At 41.6% G+C, this 23,699-nt stretch overlaps 2 protein-coding genes across 2 annotated transcripts; one reads left to right on the plus strand and one right to left on the minus strand.

Moving 5' to 3' along the window:
* The first annotated feature begins 31 nt into the window (after positions 1 to 31).
* pdhb (pyruvate dehydrogenase E1 subunit beta) lies at positions 32 to 7,450 on the plus strand. The gene is made up of 11 exons (XM_038697103.1): positions 32 to 70; positions 164 to 223; positions 1,356 to 1,463; positions 1,901 to 1,963; positions 2,228 to 2,263; positions 2,744 to 2,934; positions 3,235 to 3,329; positions 4,605 to 4,715; positions 4,981 to 5,072; positions 5,161 to 5,302; positions 6,486 to 7,450. Exons 1-11 carry the CDS (start codon positions 32 to 34, stop codon positions 6,629 to 6,631), a joined length of 1,083 nt encoding a protein of 360 aa, XP_038553031.1. The 3' UTR covers positions 6,632 to 7,450.
* A 2,168-nt stretch (positions 7,451 to 9,618) lies between these two features.
* Positions 9,619 to 23,392, minus strand: LOC119886303 (coiled-coil domain-containing protein 180-like). The gene is made up of 5 exons (XM_038696949.1): positions 22,457 to 23,392; positions 21,158 to 21,322; positions 20,845 to 21,023; positions 20,445 to 20,685; positions 9,619 to 12,230 (listed from the first exon to the last, which is right to left on the minus strand). Exons 1-5 carry the CDS (start codon positions 23,078 to 23,080, stop codon positions 11,604 to 11,606), a joined length of 1,836 nt encoding a protein of 611 aa, XP_038552877.1. The 5' UTR covers positions 23,081 to 23,392; the 3' UTR covers positions 9,619 to 11,603.
* Positions 23,393 to 23,699: the final 307 nt, after the last annotated feature.

Below are 23,699 nucleotides of genomic sequence, written 5' to 3' on the forward strand. Positions count from 1 at the left end.
CCGCCTCATTCCGGCAGAGGACAGGTTGAACATGGCGGCGTCCCTGAAGTGCTTTCTCCGCTCGGGAAAGGTGCGAGCTCATTGAGAAAATTTTCTCTTTGTATCACCACTTTGCGTTTGTAGTTGTTTAATTGAATAATGCCGTCTTTCTGTCTTTCTACAGAATGCCGTGTCGGCTCTGCGGCGGCGGGATTTTCACCGGAGTGCTCCTGCCGCTGTGCAGGTCAGTGTTAGCAGCTAGCAGGCTAACTTTAGCAACAGCTAACACTCCAGCTGTTGTTGGCTGTATGTTTTTCTGTTGTTTCAACTAGAGTTTAATGACAGCTGTCTAATAACATCTGTCAGATGTCATTGTCAGTGATTAACTAACCTGACAAAGTTTTACCTTCTCATTTTAAGTTGAAGGGTTCCTGCTGTCACTGATCGTCCAGTCAGCCCTCTGATGGTGTTTGTTGGATAAACCATTGAACATACTGGTTATAAACTGGGGACTGTGGCTGAGTGCAGACAAAACAGACATTAAAACATTTAGTTGTCCACTTATTATAGGCTGTAGTTTGTGGTGCTGTTGAATTGTGCTGTGTCTTCTTCAATTCAGCTTTTACAAAGATATTTAGCCAAAATAAAAGTATGTAAAACGGCAGAATAATAAAACATGACACAACCATAAACAAATGGGTATCATGTAACCGACAACAAAGACGTTACATCTTTACAAAGTTGAACTGTTTTGATTGCTTTACTACTCTCTAAACCAAATAAAGTTTCAATATAATCTCTGATTACTTTCTTAAAATGTGGTAATTGTGTTTTCGTCTCTACCATTTGCACTTGTGAATGTAATATTTTACATATAAAATAAAGAGGTTTAAGAGGTTTTATATTCTAAAAATCAAATCTAAAATGTCAGAAATATAAAGAGATTTTTTTTTGTCTGTCCAGTTGTCCAAACACTAAATATTTTCAGTTTACAATTTACAAAACAGAGAAAACTGGAAAATCCTCACATTGGGTTTAGATGCATACTTACAAAAACATGGGATCTAAAGCCAAATCATCATGCAGTTATAATTATCAGAACAATCACCCTGGCACCAGAGCCTCAAGCCCTTCTTACACTAAACTATTATCCATTTATTTATGTTTTATCTATGCTAATGAAGTAGTATTAAAAGTACTGTCACAAAATATACTTTTGTAACTTTACTTGCTTTTCTGACTATAGTGTTTTTTTTTTTTTAATCTGCGGAAATTTAAAATAAATTGTACGTAACTGTAAGAAATTTAAGTGGGCAGACCTCATTAACAGCATGGCTATATGCTGATAATGAATTAACACTGTTGTTTGTCTTCAGGTGATGGTTCGTGATGCCCTGAACCAGGCGATGGATGAGGAGCTGGAGAGGGACGAGCGGGTCTTCCTGTTGGGTGAGGAGGTGGCCCAGTACGACGGAGCCTACAAGGTGATGCTCAGTAGAACACAGTGGACATGAAGACAGTTTGACTTGTTTTAGCACATCCACATCTGCCGAGATGCTAACTAGCTTTCAGTTGCGCCTCCTTCTCCCTACCTGCTTCTGTCACAGTTGCACAGTGAGACTGTGAATAGATAAATTTGATAAAGCAGAGGAGCAGATTGAGGAGATAATAGGGTGACATAAAGATGCCCAAATCTGAACATATCGGCAGCTTAACCTGTTCGCTCACTCGTTCATGTGAGGCTCTTCCAAAGGGAAACTACGGTTCATTAAAACTTGGGTTGTTTTGTGTATTTTTATCGGTATTAACACTGTATCACAAAGTTAAAAGCTTGGACCAATTAAAAGAAGTCAAGCAGGGCAAAAAACACAAACACAATTACAATGTAAGTACTATAAAAAGTGTGTGTATGTGTGTGTAGGTGAGCAGGGGTCTGTGGAAGAAATACGGAGACAAACGCATCATCGACACTCCAATCACGGAGGTGAGACTCATTCGCCCTTCGCAAATATACACTAAACTAAATCAGTGTGTCAGTTTCAGCTCTGTGATCAAAACACCCAGAACCATTTTTCACCTGGTTAATCTCTCTCTCTCTCTCTCTCTCTCTCTCTCTCTCTCTCTCTCTCTCTCTCTCTCTCTCTTCTCTCTCTCTCTCTCTCTCTCTCTCTCTCTCTCTCTCTCTCTCTCTCTCTCTCTCTCTCTCTCTCTCTCTCTCTCTCTCTCTCTCTCTCTCTCTCTGGTGCAGATGGGTTTTGCTGGCATCGCAGTGGGAGCCGCCATGGTGAGTTCGTCATCCACGTGACAACACGTTCACTAAACACACATGAATCCCTAACTGTACAATGGTATTTAATTTCTCCAGAATCACATACTACATCTTTAAATCAAGAGCATGAATTAGTCATTTGTGCGCACAAGTTTGATTCTTTTTTTTCTGTGTATGTCGAGACTCCGTACAGACCTGTAGCAATAGAGTAAGACCCTACCTGACTAATTAAACTGGTTATAACTTGGACTAGGATGGACTCAGGTCTTGGGACAGGTCTAGGAATTAGACCTAATTAATTACTAGGAATGAGTAGAACTGTGAAGAAATATATACTGTTTTAAAGTTCACTTAGTAAATACATGAATACATACACTGTCATACAAAACAAAAAGATACCATTTAATTTGTTTAAATTCTGAAGCCACCATGATCATACACAACCGCACACCTCCCCTTCGGCTGTCAGTAATATTGAACTGTTGTCTCCTGCAGGCTGGCCTGAGACCCATCTGCGAGTTCATGACCTTTAATTTCTCCATGCAAGCCATCGACCAGGTCATCAACTCTGCGGCAAAGACCTACTACATGTCAGCTGGTCTGCAGCCGGTACCCATCGTCTTCAGGGGACCCAACGGAGCGTCAGCGGGCGTCGCCGCACAGCACTCGCAATGCTTCGCTGCATGGTGCGTCCACTTACACTGGAAACTGTGACTGTTATTACTGTCATTTGGCCCTTAATACTGTTCTTTCTAGGAGCTTTATTACATCTTGGACTTTCTATAAGTAATAACAACATTGTACTCAAAGTTGACAGCTGAGATCCTTGAGAAATATGTCAGAGTTAAGAAATACGAGCAGTCAGACAATCAAATGGACTGAAAATAAGTCCCGAGAAAGGAATTATCCTGTAATGGTGGTAGCAGTAGTTGATGTAACTGTATGCGATACTGATCTGACAGTGTTGTTGTTGTGTGTGTCTGCAGGTATGGTCACTGTCCAGGTCTGAAGGTTGTGAGTCCCTGGAGTTCAGAAGATGCCAAAGGTCTCCTGAAATCAGCAATCAGAGACGACAACCCTGGTGAGACGCCGCACACTACAGCAGGTCAAAGGTTATTACCAGCCTGAAGGTTTTAGAGGAAGAACATCTACTAAATGCTGTTCAGTCATTTACAGTCTAGTTCAGAAACAAAACTGGTAAATGAAAACATCACTGGAATGAAACTTTGCTGTCTGTCTTGAGTTATCTTGCAGCTCATTTCAGCCTTTAACAAACCTGCTGCAGTCAACTATAGGAAAATGCTAGTATTTTACTATACTATGAATTACTATGATTGGCATGAGTAGAGAGTCCCTCTGTCCCACCAGACAGAAGTCAGGGGTTTACTTTTTAACAATAAAAAAAGTTTATTGTTTAGTCTCAGAAAGAAATGTAAATTGGTGTAACACAATGTAATTTAGTTTCGCAGGAACCTGGTACATAAAGTCAGATAATATTATATTTATTTACTAAAACATATCTCCCACCAGTCCTGTCTCATTTTTGCTTAATGCTTAAGAATATCTTTTAGAATATAAACAGTAAATCGAAATATTCACGATGCCTAATAATATTAATAATTAATAATATTCAGAGGAGCTGAAAGGCTTTCCCTCCTCTAAGGCAGCTTCTATGTGGCCTGACAGTAGAAACTAAGAAAAATTAAAGCCCACAAAGTTGTTGCAGCTGGACAATAACAGGGACACAGTTTAAAGAGATTTTGGTCTCCGGTGGAATTTAAACTCTTGTCATTACCAGAGAGACATTAACAGGAGGTGGAGTGGACTTTCTGTAGTGTTTAATGTTCCTTGAGTCAGGACACTCTAAATTTAAGGCCCTTATCACATTTCTCATTTCAAGTGTCTCATATCCAGATGAGATTTAAAACTCTTTAAGTTGCACTGATCTACACACAAAGCGGATTGCACTCCATCTTGGTTTTCCCGGGCTACATGGAAACCAGGTTTGGTCCTACTGCAGTGGGTGGTGATGCATTTGGTTTGGTAGCTGCCAAAAACAACAGAAGAGAGTTCACAACAACATCTGACAACATTGATTAAGCACATTTATGAACTTAGAGCAAGACTAAATCTAGCTAGTGGTTTGCTAGCTAGCTGTCTTTCGTCGTTCTTCTATTTCAAGCAACAGGGAGAATGACGGCTAATTTCGGGGCAATTTTATCACAGGGGACAGACCCTGGCAGTGGTTATTTGCTCAAAGCCCTTATTGACATAGTTACATTGTAAATAAAGACATGTAAATGGGGTCTGTGTCATTGTTGTCACTGAGCTCTGCCTCACTTTGTGTGTGTTACAGTGGTGTTCCTGGAGAACGAACTGATGTACGGCGTTCCCTTCGAGATGTCGGAGGAGGCACTATCCAAAGACTTCACCATTCCCATCGGCAAGGCCAAGGTGGAGAGACAAGGTGAGGCTGACACAGGATGCTGACGTTGTCTTGGGGCACAGAATTCATGAATCCATCCTCACTGTGGTGACCGGACTTCAGGAAACTGTAATGTTGTTCAAAAACAAACAGTTCTAGCATGTAGATCTGTATCCTGAAGTTGATATTTCCTAAAATGTTGGGATGAAGATGTTGAGGTAAAGGTGAGGTGGGTTCCCATGAACTGTCTGTGTCACCGTTGTGTTCCTGAACCTTTCTCATCTTCTTCTCCTTTCTGTGTTTTAAGGGAGTCACGTGACTTTGGTCACTCACTCTCGGTACGTCAGTCACTGCCTGGATGCTGCTGCCGTCCTCGCCAAGGAGGGAATCGAGTGCGAGGTAGAGAAAGGAACACACCTGTTGTTATCTGACACAGCTGACCTGTGCAGAGGCCTGTTAAATATTTCCTAAAATGTTTCTGTGTCAGGTGATCAACCTGCGGACAATCCGTCCTATGGATGTCGAGAGTATTGAGACCAGCGTGATGAAGACCAACCACCTGGTGACGGTGGAGGGCGGCTGGCCTCAGTTTGGCGTTGGAGCTGAGATCTGCGCCAGGATCATGGAAGGTAACAACTGAGTAGCTAAAACACCCTTTTCAGACTTTGAATTGCTGCTTCGTAGTTTAATGGATCGTAGTTGACCTTTACGGCCCCCCCAAGCGGTTCGCAACACAGATTGATTGCAAAGTTTAACCGTCATTGTGTCGTGATGCAGAGTTGCAGTTAAAAGATAGAAAAGACAGATTCATGTCATGTTTAACTTTGATTTAAAAGCTGCCGCTTTCGCCTCAATTGACTGAAACCCGGTTGGCTGTGACTTTGGGCGTTTTCAGCGGTGTGTAACAGGGACACTGTTAGTTTCAAGCCTTAAATGTCCTCAGTCACCACCACTCATGGGATCAGCTATGTTCGTTGATAGATGATAGATATTTATTGGTCCTTTCGGAAATTCATAGTGTGTCATACAGCAAACAACAGACCAGCAAACCGGGTACTTTCTGATCAGGTGCCATCGTGCTGTTGCCGAGAAGATATAAGTTTCATTTTACGGTGGACAGATTGTAACATTACAGAGTTGTTGTTTTCTTTAGTTTGAAATAATCCCATACTTTGGACACTTTCTTCTTTGTCCCTCGCTATTTTCACTCCTCTACTTTGTAAATAGCGTCAGATTTTTGCTCTTGAGTGAAAGTTGAGGAAACCTGATGGTTAATTGTGGTTTAAACTCTTCTTTGTTGTCAACACTTGATGCCAAACAGTGGATCACTTCACAAATCTGAGGTAGAACATTCAAAACAATTATGATAAAATCTTTAACAAATATGAATGAGTAAAATTAAGTAAAAGCTTTTTTTCAGTCCTTTTTAAACATCTTTAAAAGAAATTCTAATATGTGTATGATTCAAGTGAATAAAATCAAACATTTATTGAATATTTATTGAACATTTATCGGTTATATTGGGATAATAATTGTTATTGTTTTATTGTCCTGCCCTAATCTAATCTTAAACCTTTTACTGGCTAGTATATGTTGTTATACTTGTTATACTAGAGAATAATGTAGCTGAATGACGGCACTTCTGATAAACTGTATCCACTCTCCCTCAAACACCAGTCACAGTCTGAAATCTACTTCATAACCAAATGTATTTTTCTGTTTTATTAGTTAATAAGATTAATTAATAAAACTCCCCTTGATGGTGTTTACTGTCCAGTTAACTTCCTCTGTGTGTGTGTGTGTGTTTTTAAGGTCCTGCCTTCAACTACCTGGACTCTCCGGTCACCAGGGTGACCGGCGTCGACATCCCCATGCCGTACGCCAAAATCCTGGAGGACAACAGCCTGCCGCAGATCAAAGACATCATCTTCTCTGTCAAAAAGACCCTCAATGTCTGAGACACATGCACACACACAGGACAAACCTACCTGAATCCTCTTTGTCTTGTTCACACAGATGGTTGAAACATTGTCTGATAAAACATTTGAACCATGTGTAAATACAGCCAAATGGTTCCTTTTAAAAAAACGTAGCCAGATGTTGGTCAATGAAACGCACAGATGTTTGTCTGCACCCAGAGCAGGTCAACACACAGAGTTCAGTCAAGTTGTTACCTCTGTTTATCAGTTACAGACTTGACCAAACTCAGTGTGTGGCTCTGGCTGCTCCCTCCTCTTCCTCCCCTTCATAATAAAAGTTGCTCTCTCCTATAGGCTTTTCTAAGGAAGTTTGGTTACAACAAAACTGCTGAGCCAGCACAAAAAATATCAGATTTGTGTTTTGAGAGACTGACATGTGTCTGTAGAGTCGTGTATCAGTCAGATTCTTCAACTTATTTAACTACCTATTATTATATTTGACATTGATGCCACCCCATTTTTAATATTTCACCAACTAAGTATTGAGAAAAGTGCTCATGCTCTTTACCAAAACAGTCTGAACTCTGATTCAGACTTAGAGACAACATTTTTGCTCTCAGTAGTTTTGTTGTTAATAAACTCCCACATATTTCTAACCACCAAAACATATAGTGGTCTATTAGCTTCATTCCTCACAGCGACTTGGATTCGTTTAAAGGCAGCAGTGAAGAAGAATGAACCAGCTGAGTGCTGGAGGTGGTGCGTGGTCAGGAATATTTATTGTAGCTGCAGCAGCTCTGTGGATGTTTTTGTTGCTGTAAATGAATCTGTTACAGAAATAAAAACCTTTCAGTCCTTCATGCTTCTCCATTCTTTCACACTACTTCTTCTTTGCCTCCTGTTCTTAGCAGGTTGAGACCCCTACTGTCCGATTGGTTGGTTTGTAGACATGAGTCATAGTCAGTCTATATCTTCAAATGTATTAGTCTCACAGGTGTTTTGTCTGCCTGAATGATCTTTGCCTTGAGTGAAACCAAGCCGTACATGCTAACTAGGGTTAACAACTGTCACGTATTAGCCGGGGTGTCCCTTATATTACAGCAGCAGTGCTGGTCAAGACACCTGTCAATGGTCACGACACCTGTCATCATCCAATCACAGCCTCCCCTCACGCGGTAACATTGGGCAAAGCTAAAAACAGGCTGACACACATTTTCCCGTTTCCATCAGTTACAATACACGAACGTGAATTTCGTGTTTTGCATGTTGGAGCTTCCATGGTGACAGCATTATTGTCTCTGATGAGGACTGCACCCCAGAGCCAAACACAGACCGGGACATGACCCGGGTCGAGGCGAAGCAGAGGAGGGAGGGCTGCCGGGGTCCGAGGAAGAAGAGGCAGGACGGGGAAGAGGAGGAGGTGCAAGCCGAGCAGGACATACCTGCGTCGAGCTTCACACTCCAACAGCAGCATATGAACAGATATATATATATATATATATATATATATATATATATATATATATATATATATATATATATATATATATATATATATATATATATATATATATATATATATATATATCGTGAGGTGTATCGTCACATCCCTAATCTAAGCCCTTATGTCCCCACTACTTTTGACTTTTGAACACAAAGTGACGCCCTTGTGTGTCAGTATCTTTGTCTTGTTGCAGTAGACGAATGGACGTCTTCTATACAACATGTAAGCTTAAAAAAAGACCCCTCTTCTCTGTACTTTTCTCTGCTTGCGTATCCTACTCACCTTTTTTACCGCTGGCCAGTTTGCATGCCTGAGAGTAACTCCACTCTAAATTCACCATCTTATTATGATACATTGACTCTGGTCCAGACTACAGTGTTCATAATAACAGACGTTAATTGCCTTTTTCTAGAGAAAATCAAGCAACATCAAGGCTCAGTTGAAAAGAGAAATAATCTCAATTTGCATTCCACTTTAAATTTCTACTTGAGTAATAGTACAAAAGTACCTGCAAGTATCAAAAATACTTATAGTATAGATATGTTTGTCGGGGGCTGCTGACATGACAAACAGAATTTAAAAATACAGTAGGCAAACATTCCTATTTATTAAACAACAGCATTCAACGGGTCGCCCTTTCAATTATATTTCAAGTTACTCAGTTATATGTGTCAGGGGTGGGCGAAGTATTCAGATCCTTTACTTAAGTAAAAGTACTAATACCACACTGTAAAAACCCTCTGTGACATGTAAATGTCCTCTATCAAAATGTTACTAAAGTCAAAGTATGTACGTATAATCAGGAAATGTACTTAAAGTAATAAAAGTAAAGAACTAATTGCAGAAAGATAAAATGTGACTATTATTACTATTATATTAGGTTATTATTATTATCATGCATTAATGTAAAAGCAGGATTTTAGTGTTGCAATTGTTGAGGGGGAGCTCATTTTTGTATGGAAGTGCAATTAATGATTATTTTCATTGTGTATTAATCTGCTGATTTTCTCCATTAATTGATTTTTTTTAAATTCTAAAAATAGTGAGACATGTCATCACAATCACCCAGAGTGACATTTTTCACAATGCTTGCTTTGTCTAACCAACAGTATAAAAACTCAACATTTTTACAAATAAATTAAAATAATTAGGAAAAGCAGCAAATCTTCACATTTGTGAAGGTGGAACCATGAAAAAAATAATAATTTCAATGTCAATCTAATAATTGTGTCAGCTGTAAAATGTCGGGTAGTTGAACAAAAGATATTTTATTAAGTTTTCATATGTTTTGTGCGTGAAAATCTTCCTTTGCAAAATAATTAGTAACATAAGCTGTCAGATAAATATAGTGAATTAAAAAGTACAATATCTCCCTCTGAGATGAGTAGAAGAAAATGGCATGAAAAGAAAATACTAAGTAAATTACAAGTACCTCAAATTCGTACTTAAGTACAGAACTTAACTGTCCATCACTGTTAACACCAACGGCATCAACTGAGTCACTGACAGAGAAAAGAGAAAGTTGAAGCCTTAAACATTTTTATTGGCAAACTTTTACAGTAACCAGTCGAGATCTGAGGATCAGCATCAGACTCACTGAACATCGGACCAACTGTCAGACAACACATCGGCCACAGTCCTCCTCAACTCAAACACATGAAAATATAAACATTTGCCTTGAGAAACTCAGAGAACAAACCCTGGTTACTAATCAAACTATATTACAGTGTCTCCTCGTTCAGAAACTTCCATTTTAGTTTCTGACCAGGAGAGAAAACTTCAGCTGAGTTTTTACAAATGGTGAAATTAGTGAACACCTCAACGTTTTATTTATGGTTCCTTCATTTACTAACAATTTCCTGGACAGAACCATGTAATCTGGTACTAATTATAGGAAACAATTGGACACTTTAATCTCCATGTCTGTAGACAAATTGGACTTCCATGTTCAGCTGACCTGCTTTGACTCAAATACGAAGCTGCTATTTTAGGGAAACCATTAAACATTGTCTCCTTGTGTGGCACCACATTACATAGTCCTTTCTTTGAAATTATTAGGAATTGGGACATGGCTCTTATGCTATGTTTATGTCATTCTGGAGTTACCATAATTACCAGTTGTTCAAGAGAACATCCAAGTTAGCACTTATTGACGTGGCGCTTAAAAATCTGTAAATGCCTGAAAACCAAACTCATTTTGTTACGTCTGTTGTAATATTTATTTAATGTTATAGTGCCATGTTGTAGCGTGACCAACTCTGTAATCATACAACCACCTTAAGTTGTCAGACAATGTGAACGCTCGCACATGACGTGAACACGGCATAAATACCTCGACATGCTTCAAACAAGCAAGGTCGTTTGCGCCGCTACACGTGGGTCGTTATAGAGTTCTGTTTTAACATGTACAAGCATCGTCTATGTTTTTATTATTTCACCATCTGAACAAAGGCTTTTTAACGTTTTGACAGAATAGTGCCTTGGACTGACTGACTCTTTTTTAAAGCATACTGAAGTGTGTTCTGCTGGATTTACTACAGCCAAAAAACAATCATGGTGATGCATTACAGGTCCTTTCCTCAGGTGTGCATCCGCTCTGCTCACAGAAACAGTTTAAAACAAACAAATGGTCAGCTTCAGTAAACAAAAAAAAACATCCACACTGTTCAAAATAAAATAAAACATTTTCTGTTCCTGTGACACTATGAACTTTGTGTCAGAGAAACCAAACTCGGAACTGAAAGAAAGTTTAACCCTAATCAAGATTAGAAAATAAAAGGCTTTTTACTTTCTGATAGCTTTCATCATCCCACAGCTGGATAAACATAAAGAACAGAACATGCTGCTGCAGCTGGTCGCATATCTGTAACCTATCTTTCTACATGTCCTGTTAACCGAGCTGAGTTTTTCCTCTTATGAAGGCTAAAGGTCAAAGAAACAAATACAAAAAAAAAAAAAAGATAATTTGGTACTAACGCCACTGAAATATTCTGAGTACACATAGTCACTACCCATTTATCAAGAAGATGATACTGTAATCAGCCTCTAAGATAGTTTAACTGTTTGTAAAGTGTGGAGTTCAAACTCAATATCAGCATATTGTTGTTGGGTTTTTTTTCATTAATATGTTTCCTTTTTGTGGACCGGCATTTCATTACATATTTCCTACAGTTAGTCCCAAATTACTTAGTTTTGTCCAAAAACCTAAGACTTGAAAACTACATATCAGTTCCCTTTTGGAACATTTTGGAAGCCGCTTCCATCATATATGGAAAGTGGAACAAAGGAGGAAGTTGGTTGATCTAGCTTATCTGACCATCAGGGGTAAAAGAGATGCACATAAATCATGTGATCAATCAGCTGTTTCATTGTTAGTCTCCGTTTTGTGTTTCAGAGGCTTTTCTGGCTCAAACTGATTATTTTTTTAACATCAGAAAATGTTTTAAGTAAAGCTCTCATTAGTTTCCCTCTACATTTACCAATGACCTACAATTCCCAGAATTCCTTTCAACACCCCCCAAGAGAAGAGGACTCTGTCCTGCTCTCTAATTGGAGATGTGGCCTGTTAAGTTCTTGGGCAGAGCCTACAGAGTCTTGGGGAGCTGATAGGTCAGATCGTCCTACTTCTGAGTGTCCCTTTAGCAGGCCAAGCCTCACCACCACCACCCGCCTCTTCTTCTGCTCCAACCCTTCATCCTCCTCCTCCTCCTCTCTCTCCTTCACCTTTCGTTTCCCTCTCTCCTTCCTCTTCTCTTCCTTCCTCTGTTTCTTCGCTTTCTTCTTCCTCCTCTTCTTTTCCATCTCTGCCTTTTCCTCCTCTGCTTGATCCTCCTCTTCCAATCCATCTGGCACTTGTTGCTCTTCCACTTCCACTTCTACCTCCTCTACTGCCATCTCAATTTCCTCCTCCTCTTCCTTCTCTTCTTTCTCATCCACCTCTTCTTCTTCCTCATCGTCATCCTCCTCGTCATCATCCTCCTCCTCTTCCTCCTCCTCCTCTTCCTCTTCTTCTTCCTCCTCCTCCTCCTCCTCCTCCTCCTCCCCCTCCTCGATATCCCCTTCGACATCTGCCATGTGCTCTGCTTTCATCTGCTCTTGTTTTATCTTCATCCTCTGTCGTCCATTCTGTGTTGGCTGACAGGAACAGAGCACAAAGTTAAGAAACAAAACATCTGATCTGATGCCCCCATCTGGTTGAAACAATAATTACACAGGTAAATTAAAAATGCTGGATGGAAAATTAAAATTCTACCGTGCCATTCTCGATCTACAACAGCGTATTAGGGACATTGTAGATTAAAACTAGAATGGCCGTTTTCTAAAGAAAATGTGTGTGAGGGGTGCCAGCTGTGGCTGCTACCGCTGCAAACTGCTAATGAGCAAATTTTCAAATCCTGTAGTGCTACCTACAGGTTAACGAATCTATCATATACCACAGACTAACTCTGTTAAAACATAATTGTTCGGGGTTTGCACTATTTGGTTAACATGCCCTGAGCAGGATTTGATCCTTCAATGTTCGGATCTGAAGGGCACGACCTTGATCCAAGACAAACGGTGCGGGAGGAGATAGATGCAAAACAACCACAAACTTATTAGAATAAAGAGGGAAGACAACAAAAGTGTGAGAGCTACCCTAACCCCAACCCTTCACTTCCCCGTCATGTCACTTTCTGTCTGTGGATCGCGGCTACACTGGGTGGAAACTGAATTAGCGCAGAAAGTTCTCCTTAGAACAGCGCTCAGCAATAAGCGGCCAAAACTGGCCCACCAACAGTTATTTACATAATCACTTCCCCTTTAGTGATTTTGCCTACAAAATAAAAGTGTGAGAATTTTTTTGCAGCAATTCTTTATTTCGAATTGAAAGCTTTACTTTGAAGGACATTCAAAATGGTCTGTGGCTTGCTTGAAACACCTCTAAAATAGCCGTCGGAAAAGAGATTGAGATTGGAACGGTTAAACATTTTCAATTCAAAATTGGGATTGTGAAGAGGGCGATTAAATTGTAGGTTCATTATACAGCACATCTGACCCATTTTAAACAAACAGTCATGCAGTTACAAATTCATTCTGCTGCCATCCTTGTGTGACAGACCTGCTCGCCAATCACAAGCGCTATGTGCCTCCCGTTACAGTCCTACTCACCAATCAGAGCGGGCACAGGGCGTGTACATTTTTACATAACAAACGAAACCAGATCGAAACGTGTATGATAATGGCGTCAGGCTAGCCGACACGGCTGTCAACTCATAGTAAAGCGTAGTTCACACTGCACGATTTTTAGCCGACAGCCTGTGATCGCGGGTAAATCAGCGATCGATCAGCGGTGAACTATTCAACGACGCATCAAAACAGCTCCCCGACACATTTCTGACAAATCGCCGACGTCTTCCAAATATCTAGCACGCCAAATATCTGGAAGAGTCGGCTGACTCGACATCCACATCCAGCCAATGAGAGCAGGAAGCTACTTTTCACCGAAAAACACTTTTTACTGACATCCAGCTCTCTCTGTAGCTCAGACAATCCCTGATACCTGCCTGCGCTAATCCTTTCTTTCACTCATATTCTCTCTCTTTATAATAACAAACAACAGCTGTATCATGTGTAGGTTCCCGCACACAGCCGCTGTCAGCGCGTGTAGTGTGTGACCCTCTGTCACCGATCAGTCGACTTCAAGACTGTCGTCACAAGACGGCAAGTTGTGTAGTATGAACGAGCCTTAAAGTGTTTCAGCAGCGAAGCGTTTAGCATGCTCTATATGGTTGACCTGTTGTTAATTTGTCCTTTCTTGTGCTTCAAAGACAGATAAAAGCTCTCTGTGAGCAGGTTTTGTGCTGCTCTGCTCTGGCTGCATTTTCCACATTTCAGAATAAGAGCGTTTTCGCCTTTGCAAAGTCAGGCGACTTTGCTGAGATGTTCAGATTTTGTTGATTTGTTCGGTTGTCCTTGATTTTTGTGCTTTTACCATGGTTAAGTAGGCTACGTGGTTAAATTGTTTATTTTTTGTCTGTTTTAACAGTGTTAATACACGATCTGGAGTCTGCACCTGGGGGTTATATTTTGAAAATCGACCGGATTCTCTATGCCTTTCTGTCTGACTTTCTGCCTGGTAGTCTGCTCTGTGCTGCTTGACACAGCTTCTGACAAAAATAGACTGGCAGTGAATATTGAACTTAAGCTAAACTTAAAATAAATAAAAATCACAAATCTAATCGTAATATATCTGGCAGAAAAAAATCGCAATTAGATTTTTTGCTCAAATCATTCAGCCCTATGAGAAGCACAGGAATTTTCTCTTCCTGGGGATTCTGGGCAAATGAAAAAAGCTATAGGTTGATGGATGTGGATCAATCACTGGGATGCCCACACTCCCAACACATCATTATTGTGAGCAAGTGAAACAGTCTCTTCATTATTAAATTGTTGAAGAAGGAGAGAAAACATTACCTGCGATTGAGAGGCTTGTGCTCTACTGACTGAGCTAACCGGGCAAACAGGAAAAGAAACCAAACTAAATGACGTGTTCTGTCTGTCAATCTCATCTACATCCTAACTTAGCCAGACTCATTTCACAAAAACTCCCAATTAGTTTTGAGGCTTACATTAATTATATGCAATAAAATGTAGACACCAAAAAGCATTAAACATCTCGCCAGCATACAGTGCAGCTACCGTTAGGCCTAAATGTGGGGCATGCAGATTTTGACAAAGCCCTGGGGGAGGGTGAAATCACTGTCCCTGTCCAGCATGGGCAAGGGGGGTAGCCTGCAAAGCACTAGTTGGATCTGGAGTTCATTTGAGCACAGCGTCTGTGTTCAATTCATCCACTAACTAACAAACCAATTTCTTGCAAATGTATGACTTTATAGTCTTAGAGGATATCAGAGTTTTTTCTCGTAAATTTAAAACTCTAATCTTGGAAGTTTCGAGGTTTTTCTCAAAATATTACCCTTAATGAAGTGATGTGTTAGACATGAGAACATTTTGACCTGACTTGAAGAAAAGTCAGAGGATCAGCTAAATATTAAACCGCTGGAGACTTGACGCAAATAAAAATTTCTGTTGTTGTTTGAAACATTAATTGTCATTAATTACAAGGTAGCTAATTTCAGTTAATGTTACCTGATGCTTGAAAACCTTATTTTTGTTTGCCGTTAGCTGTAGCGATTGGTTTGGAAGATACTAAGTTGCCAGTGTAGCTGGTGAGAGACCGACTGTCAGCAAATCTCATGAAAAGACAACAACCAATAATGTGCTAATCTGTCTCTTAATACATTTGGACTTCCCTACTCATTTATAAAAACAGTTCATTAATTTCCCAACAGATCTGGATGTTGCAGTTTTAAACAACTGTTACTCAAACAGGAGGACATAGTGCATAATCTGCACTCTGCGCATGCGTTGGCGTCTGTAGCTACCTGTCGGAAGCTCCGTCTTAAACCGGACTCTTATCCAGTTTTAATCCACTCTTTTTCGTTACATTTTTTATATCCTTGCTATTTAACTTAAGTTTTTAACTTAAGTTTTACGTGGGTTAAGGATTTTAGTCATCCGACATTGATTTTAATCTAGATGACTGTAAAAACGCGATCAACGCTACTGACCACAACAAAGCTCCGGCGGCTATGCTAGCCGAGATAACTCTGCCCCATGAGGACTGCACACTCCTTAAGAAAGCGAACAAGAAGATTGCTGACCTTATGGAAGACATCCGACGACTTTCAGAGGAACTCAAAGAGAAAGATTCCCTGCTGACTGGCTTTATGGATGTAGCTTCAGTACAAGCCAAACAGATTGTTTCTCTTAGCGCAACCGCTAACATCCAGGACACCGTGTTATGGGACCCCTCTAGCCTTCCCAGGCTTTCATCCTGCTCGACTCCAAAGCATCAGTCAACCTGGCCTGAAGTGGTGGTCCGTGGCTGCAAGAGAGGCTCGGATGGGGCTGCCTCTCCTCCGCACATCCGCCTCTCCAACCGCTATGCAGCCCTGTCTGAAGACACTCCGGTCCATCCAGCGGATGCACCTGCGGCTTCAAGTCTCCCTGATACGGATCTCTTTCGGCGGACAGTGCCTGCCGACACTGTTGCATCTCCTCCACCGGCTACATCTCCCGCGCTGAGCCGCCGGTCTGCCACTGGGCCTGAACGGCGGCCGCCATCCTGGTCAAAAACCTCCGCTTCCCGACGTAGGATCCTGAAGGAGGCTGTCCTCAGACGCTCCGGAGGCCGTCTCTACCCTGCACCGTCGGGTAGCCCTTCTCTCAGGTCTGTTACTGCTACTCCAACACAACACTCAACAGCTCACACACTCCATCCTCAGTCTGCACAGTGTTGAAGCAGATTTTGCTCAGTCCTGCTCTGGAACCACACAACCGGCATCTCCTCGTCCTCTTTTCTCCCCAACCACACTAATAATTGGTGACTCCATAACCAGAAACATCCGTTTCTTTAACGCTACCACTCGCTGCTTCCCCGGTGCCACCACAGCTGACATTTTAAAAAAACTCCAGGACCTAATGCCATCGCTCCCGTCCTCCATCACAAGAGTGATAGTCCATGTCGGAACAAATGACACAGCTCTTCAGCAGTCTGAGCTGACAAAATCAGATTTTAACCGTCTTCTTAACTTTTTAAAGCAGTGTGGAAAGTCCGTTTTTATCTCTGGTCCCATTCCCAGTCGGTCGCGGTGCTGGCCGCTTTAGTAGACTCCTTGGCCTCCACGACTGGCTCCAGTCCGCCTGCAGGGCTCACCGTGTGTGTTATGTGGATAATTTTAATATTTTCTGGCAAAGAATGTCTCTTTTTAAGACAGACGGACTTCACCCAAACAAACGGGGCTCAGAAATGTTAGCTGCGCACATACAGCATGTGGTGCGGTCCACACATGACTTATGTGAATGACTAATCATTCATGCAGCACACCTGGACACACCAACGCTCACTGAACAGAACTCTGCCTCACTGCCACAAACAACTGTCTCCACCTGCTGGCATGTAAAGCCGTCTGCTCCCAGCGCTGTTCAAAAGACTTCTATTCCTGTCATCATCACACATAAGCCAGTAAACCAAAATGTGCACATCCCACACAGAAATATTAGTAATATCTTAAGGATTAGGACAACTGCACCAACTCCAGCACCCAGAACAAACTCATTTAAAATGGCTCTCTTCAATGTGAGATCTCTGTCAAGTAAGACTTTTATCTTAAATGATTTTATCTTGTCTGCAAATCTAGACTTTATGTTTTTAACTGAATCCTGGTTGCAAATGAATGACTATAGCCAGCTAGCTGAACTGTGTCCACCTCAATATGATTGTTTTAGTCAACCGAGGGTCAGTGGTCGTGGTGGTGGGTTAGTGAGCGTGTATAGGAAAAATTTAAAATGTAATCATGTACGCTGTGATGAATTTAACTCATTTGAAGTTCTCACTCTAAAAGTTGGAGGGCTGCAACCTATCATACTTGTTATAATTTATCGCCCCCCAAAACTGCCTGGAGGAATTTTATCAGAACTTCCTGAATTTTTATCTACTCTGGTTTTAAAATATGACAGAATTGTTCTTTGTGGCGATTTTAATATTCATGTTGATGACCCCAACAATGTTAATGCAACTGACTTTTTAAACATGGCCACTTCTTTTAACTTCAAACAACATGTCAAAGGGCAAACACATAACCGTGGTCATACACTGGACTTGGTTTTTACCCTGGGTGTCAGCATTTCCTCTGTGGAATTGGTGGACATGACCATATCTGACCACAGATGTATTGTTTTTAGCTGCGATTCGCCTGTTACTCATGCCGCCTCACCAAGCTCCGTGTGTTCTTGCATCTTTAATGAACAAAGTGTTTCAAAGTTTTGCGCATTCTTTCAGAGCCAAAGCCAACACCTGTCTGATTCCAACACCAACAATCTGGTCGATCACTTCAATCATATCTGCTTGTCATCACTAAATATTACTGCTCCTCTAAAGGTTAGGCCTACGTCTAAAGCTAGTAAGCAACCCTGGATAAATGACAGCATTCGCAGCCTAAAAAGGGAATGCAGGAAAGCAGAGCGTAGATGGAAAAAATCCAGTCTCCAAGTCCATTACCTCAGTCTGAAGGATTTATTAATTAACTACAATAACATGGTTAAGGATGCGAGAACACACTATTTTTCTCTACTCATTACTACACATAAACACAATCCCAGGTTTCTGTTTAAGACTGTGGATCAGCTGGTAAACCCAACCCCTCCTTGTGCCTCAGTTGGAAGTAATGATGACTGTGAATTGTTTTTATCTTATTTTACCAATAAGGTGGTGTCAATCAGAGCCTCTATTACCCCCACGCCCTCTTACTCAGAGGTTCCTCATCAGCAACAAGAGAGTTTTAACTGTTTTATCCCATCGACTTGTCTGAGCTTTTAAAAACAGTATCACAAATGAGAGTGTCCTCCAGCTCACTTGATGTAATACCTACAAAGTATTTACTGAAAGTAATAGATTCTGTTGGGCCCCATTTGATCTCTGTTTTCAACAGCTTCCTATCTACTGGTTGTGTCCCTGATTATTTTAAAACGGCTTGCGTGAACCCACTTTTAAAGAAACCTGGTTTAGATCCCTCCCTCCCACATAATTTTAGACCAATTTCAAAACTGCCTTTTATTGCAAAGATTTTAGAAAGAATTGTGTCCAAACAGCTGCTCACTGTGCTGGAAAATAACAAATTATTTGAAAAGTTTCAGTCTGGTTTTAGGAAGTACCACAGCACTGAGACTGCCCTGTTTAAAGTCACCAATGACCTTTTAATGTCTGCTGATGAAGGTATGTGCTCAGTCCTTGTACTCCTGGACCTTAGCGCTGCTTTTGACACCATTGATCACAACATCATGTTAGACAGACTGAGGCACTGGGTGGGGATCTCTGGTACTGCCCTAGAATGGTTTTCATCCTACCTGTCAAATAGGAAGTTTTGCATGTCTGTAAACAACTATGTCTCCTCATTCTGTCCAGTTAAATATGGTGTGCCTCAGGGGTCGGTCTTAGGACCCATTTTGTTTTCCTTGTATCTGCTTCCCCTTGGACATATTATCCATAAACATGGCATTTCTTTTCATATTTATGCTGATGACACACAAATATACTTGCCAGTCAGATCCACAGACCCTGGAATGCTGAGTTCACTTAACAACTGCCTTTGTGAAGTTAAAAAATGGATGTCAAATAATTTCCTCCAGCTGAACTCAGACAAAACAGAAATCCTGGTCATCGGGTCTCTGGCAGTATTTGATTTGCCATCTGCTGGTTCCCTAGTAAATCACATTAAGCCTGTGGCAAAGAACCTTGGTGTTTGGTTTGATAGTAATTTAAATTTCGAGCAGCACACCACAAAGCTTGTTCAATCATTTCTGCATGTTTTTATCAACTTAGAAATGTAGCAAAAATTCGATCTATGTTAACTTTTAAGGACACCGAGACCATTTTACACACAGCCTTTTCACCTGTTTAACCCAAAAATCTATTGATCGACTCCAGACTGTCCAGAACTCAGCTGCCAGGCTTTTACCCAGAACAAAAAAATATGACCACATTACTCCTGTTTTAGCTTCATTATACTGGCTCCCAGTATGTTTTAGAATTGACTTTAAAATTCTATTGATTACTTTTAAAGCTCTTCATGGCCTCTCACCTTGTTATATTTCTGACCTTTTAGTCCCATACGCACCAGCACGTACCTTGAGATTCTCGGGCAGAGGTCTGTTGTCTGTTCCAGAGTCTCGACTGAAAACTAAAGAGGACAGAGCGTTTGCTGTCAGGGCCCCGAGGCTCTGGAACAGCCTGCCCGAGGAAATCAGGTCAGCTGAGTCAGTGAACTCTTTTAAGTCCCTTCTTAAAACATATTTTTATAGGAGAGCCTTTCCCGATCTTATTTGACTTTATTTTATCCCTTTTATTTTATTGTATTTTACTACTTTTATATTTATACTTAAACATGTATTTTAGTCTTTTCAATGTTTTCATGCTTTTATCTTGTATTATTTTTGTATTATTGTCTCTTGGGTATTATTGTCTTTACACTTGTTAAAGCACTTTGTAACTTGTTTTTGAAAAGTGCTCTACAAATAAAGATTATTATTATTATTTAGTGGGGACTAATTTCTGCGACGGATAAATACATACTGGTGCTCTAGTGAGCATTTGGTGCAGCAGGACAGTGGCTCAAACAAACTAGGTCAATTGATTGGTGGTTTGGATCTTTTCCAGGGGTTTGTTGGGAATAAGACAAATGTATAATATCCCCTGACCTTGCTATAGTTAGAATTATTCACTTGTTATTTCTGAGTCATGATACTCACAGTCTTCTTGCCGTTTTGGAGCCTGTTCAGCAGTAACCTGACTGTGTCTTTGTTCTGACTCAGTCCCATGGTGTTGAGGGCATCAAGAGCAGAGCCAGAGCAGCCCTGCAGGCGGAGTTCTGCCCCTAGAGCGGCCTGCAGGAAGTTGTTCTTCCAGATGTTCCTGGTGAAGAGCGGGATGGAGAGTGCCACCACGGCCCGGCGCTCCAGCAACGTCTGCGCATGCTCTTCTGACAGCTTGCTGCCAAACAAGAAAAACAGAAAAGATGCTCATCACATCAAAAAACTAAAATGAACCATCTACACCAGCAGGATTCTTCAACGTTTTTGGCCAGTGACCCGTGTTACAGCTCTGTGGACTGTGTGAACTGAGCGCCAGTGTGACGAGACTCAGACTTACTGGCTGCTCTTGGAGAGGGCGTTGATGTCAGGGAACAGTGAGGTGAGGCAGGTGGTGACGAGTGGAGCTTTTTCCTGGACCCAGCTTAGACAGCGCTGCCAGGGGAAGGACGACAGCGGCTTCTTGTTCGACACCTTCTGATGGAAGGGATTGTCCGTCTGCCTTGTCAGAGCCTTCATCTGCAACACCACCAGGAAACATCAAGAAACAATTACATAATAATAAAAAAACAAGTGCTATTTATTCAGACCTAAAGCAGGTTATGTTTGTCCTGGTCTACAGGTGTATCCACCAGGAGATCCTCTGTTCTCACCTCCTGTTTCAGCTGTTTGCTCCAGAACTCCATCATAGGCTTCCGCGCGCCTTTGGCAGACCATAGCATTTTGAAAGCGGTCTTGTAGCAGGACTTGCTCACCAGTAGCGCCGCTTTGCTTATCTTACCCATCCTGCGGCCTTTCTTCTTGTCTCTCATCTCTGACTGCGGTCACCACCAAGAACAGAAACATAAATAATCAAAGCTTCTTAATGCATCCCAAGTGTGTGAAACATGATCACACAATTTCTAGTCCACTGTATAGAGAATAACAATTCAGGAAATACTAAAAATTAGCAAAAACAGTGAACATTAAGCAGTTGCGGACACAGTGTAGTTTACTTGCTTTGCTTTTCTCGTCTCTTGATTTGTACCATGTGAACCAAAATGAGTTATTATATGGTATTTATATTTTACATTATTTAGTATTTTCATGCACAATAACACATTTATATTGTTCTTATGTTGTTTAGAGCAATGAGATAACTTCTGGCTTTCTTTCTCTGTATTTGGAAATAGAGGTGCAATTACGGAAACAGGTTAAAAATCCGGATAGAATATGTCTTTGGACGAGAATGAAGTCAACATGATGAGATAACATTTAGTAGGCTCTAAGTTAAAAGCGAATTTTACATAATAACGTGTTGTTACTTTCTGCTATCGGAAACTGTTCTCATCCTGTCTGCTCTCCCTGGACCCCCGCCCGGTTAATATATTCCCATGAACTGTTCAAGGACCTGCTCAACGGCCTATCATCCTCTGGACTCTCAGCTACGGTTCCCTCCTGCACTGCATTGCAGCCTCCAACCTGGTTCTGCAGCATCGAGTCTTCCAGTCTGCTTCGCTCTTACCCGGCTCAATTTCCGATCACTTCAACCCTGCAATAAATATTTCTCTTTTATCAAACTCCAGTCTCCTCGCTCTCCTCGCAGTCAAAGATTCGCTGTTAATTAGAAGCTCAAAAAATGACATTGGGGCCAAACCTAAAACCAACATGATGAGAAGTTTAAATGACCAGAATAAAGTTGGAATGATGAGAATAAAGTCAAAATGTGAAATTAAAGTTGAAATGGTACTTCAACTTTATTCTCATCATTTCCACTTTATTATCAAAATGCAAAATCAATAAAAATCTTCATCGTTTTTCCCCTTACTGTGGCACTAATACTCCGGTCGGATATTAGCTCTGTGACTTATAATAACACAGTGGATAGACAACCTGAGGCTAATAACAATGTAATATCGCATGAACTGTGATTCCACGGTTATCAATATATCGCCATACTATCAGTCACACACCTGTTTTTTCGTAGGCTTCAGCCACATGTACCGCTTCCCGTTCATTCTGCGTTTGCATTTGCTTCTGATGAACTGCACGCAGGTCTCACAGAGGAAGGACTTGTCCTGGACCGCAGAGTCCGGGAAGGCCCACTGCACGGTCTCTGGGGTGGTGAAGGTAAACACAGCCCTCCGGTTGAAGCTGCGGCCCTGCCGCTCGAACTCGGACTTGCAGCAGGAGCAGTTCCTGTCCTCCGGCCGCCCGGTACGCCGGCGTCCACGTCGCTGTACACCGGGGGAGGCAGTACTGACAAATTTAGGGGCTGCTGTCTTCTGGGAGTCCTCTTCGGTTAGCAGCGGCGGCGTAGCGGACGCTTCCACATCATTTCCAACGGGACAGTCCACCTCCGCACCCAAGGCCGGTTCGGGAAGTTCTACCGGCGCGCTCTGCTCGGGCTCAGCCGGTACATTAAAGCTGTCCTGCACGGGGAATCCGCCGTCAGTCCCCGGAGTACCGGAGGAGGAGGACGCCTCCGTGGAAGTAACGTGACAGTTACTGGCCGAGGAGTGAGCATAGTCGTGCTCGGACGGGGGGCATGTTTCCTCCTCGTTCACCGCGTTGGTCTCGGTGTTTTCACTCGCCATAGTGCGCGGAGGGGCTCCGGTTTTTGTCTTTTAGTCGAAATACGCAGAAAGAAATACTCTATCGGCGATCATCGCTCTTCGCGGAGCAGAAAGCTAATAACAGTCCGAGCTAACACCGGAGCCCGCCACAACAAAGTCCGGGACTTCCAGACATATGTTTCAGAGTTAAACTCTCCAGGACGCTTTAAGGGACGTGTGCAGCAACGTTTTTAAATATCAGAAAGCGACAGAGACCAAATAAAGACAGTTGTTGAAGTAGGAACTGTTCCAGAGCAGATGGAAATCACAAGAGTTGTAACCACTAACCAACAGGATGTAGCCGTTGATATACACAATAGTTTCCGTGTTTCTGTTGACCGGCAGGCTGCTGTTGCTGCTGGTGGTGGCGCCCCCAGGCGGTGGGAGGCAGACACGACACGTCTCTTTCATACAGGACAGGCAGATGCAGCCGCTGAAGAGGTGAACGTTGTAACAATAAATATACACACAAACAACAACGTTGCTCATATCACGGTGAAACTTTACAAGCTGAATGTATAAATGGAAGTTTTTAATTACAAATTTTAAATGTTTTTTATTTGTTAATATGCCAAGTAGGTAGTAAATTTGTATATCACAC

Source organism: Micropterus salmoides, unplaced genomic scaffold (genome assembly GCF_014851395.1).
Source record: "Micropterus salmoides isolate LMB-PRFRI ecotype aquatic unplaced genomic scaffold, ASM1485139v1 Ms_hic_scaffold_4, whole genome shotgun sequence".
Lineage (NCBI taxonomy): Eukaryota > Metazoa > Chordata > Actinopteri > Centrarchiformes > Centrarchidae > Micropterus > Micropterus salmoides.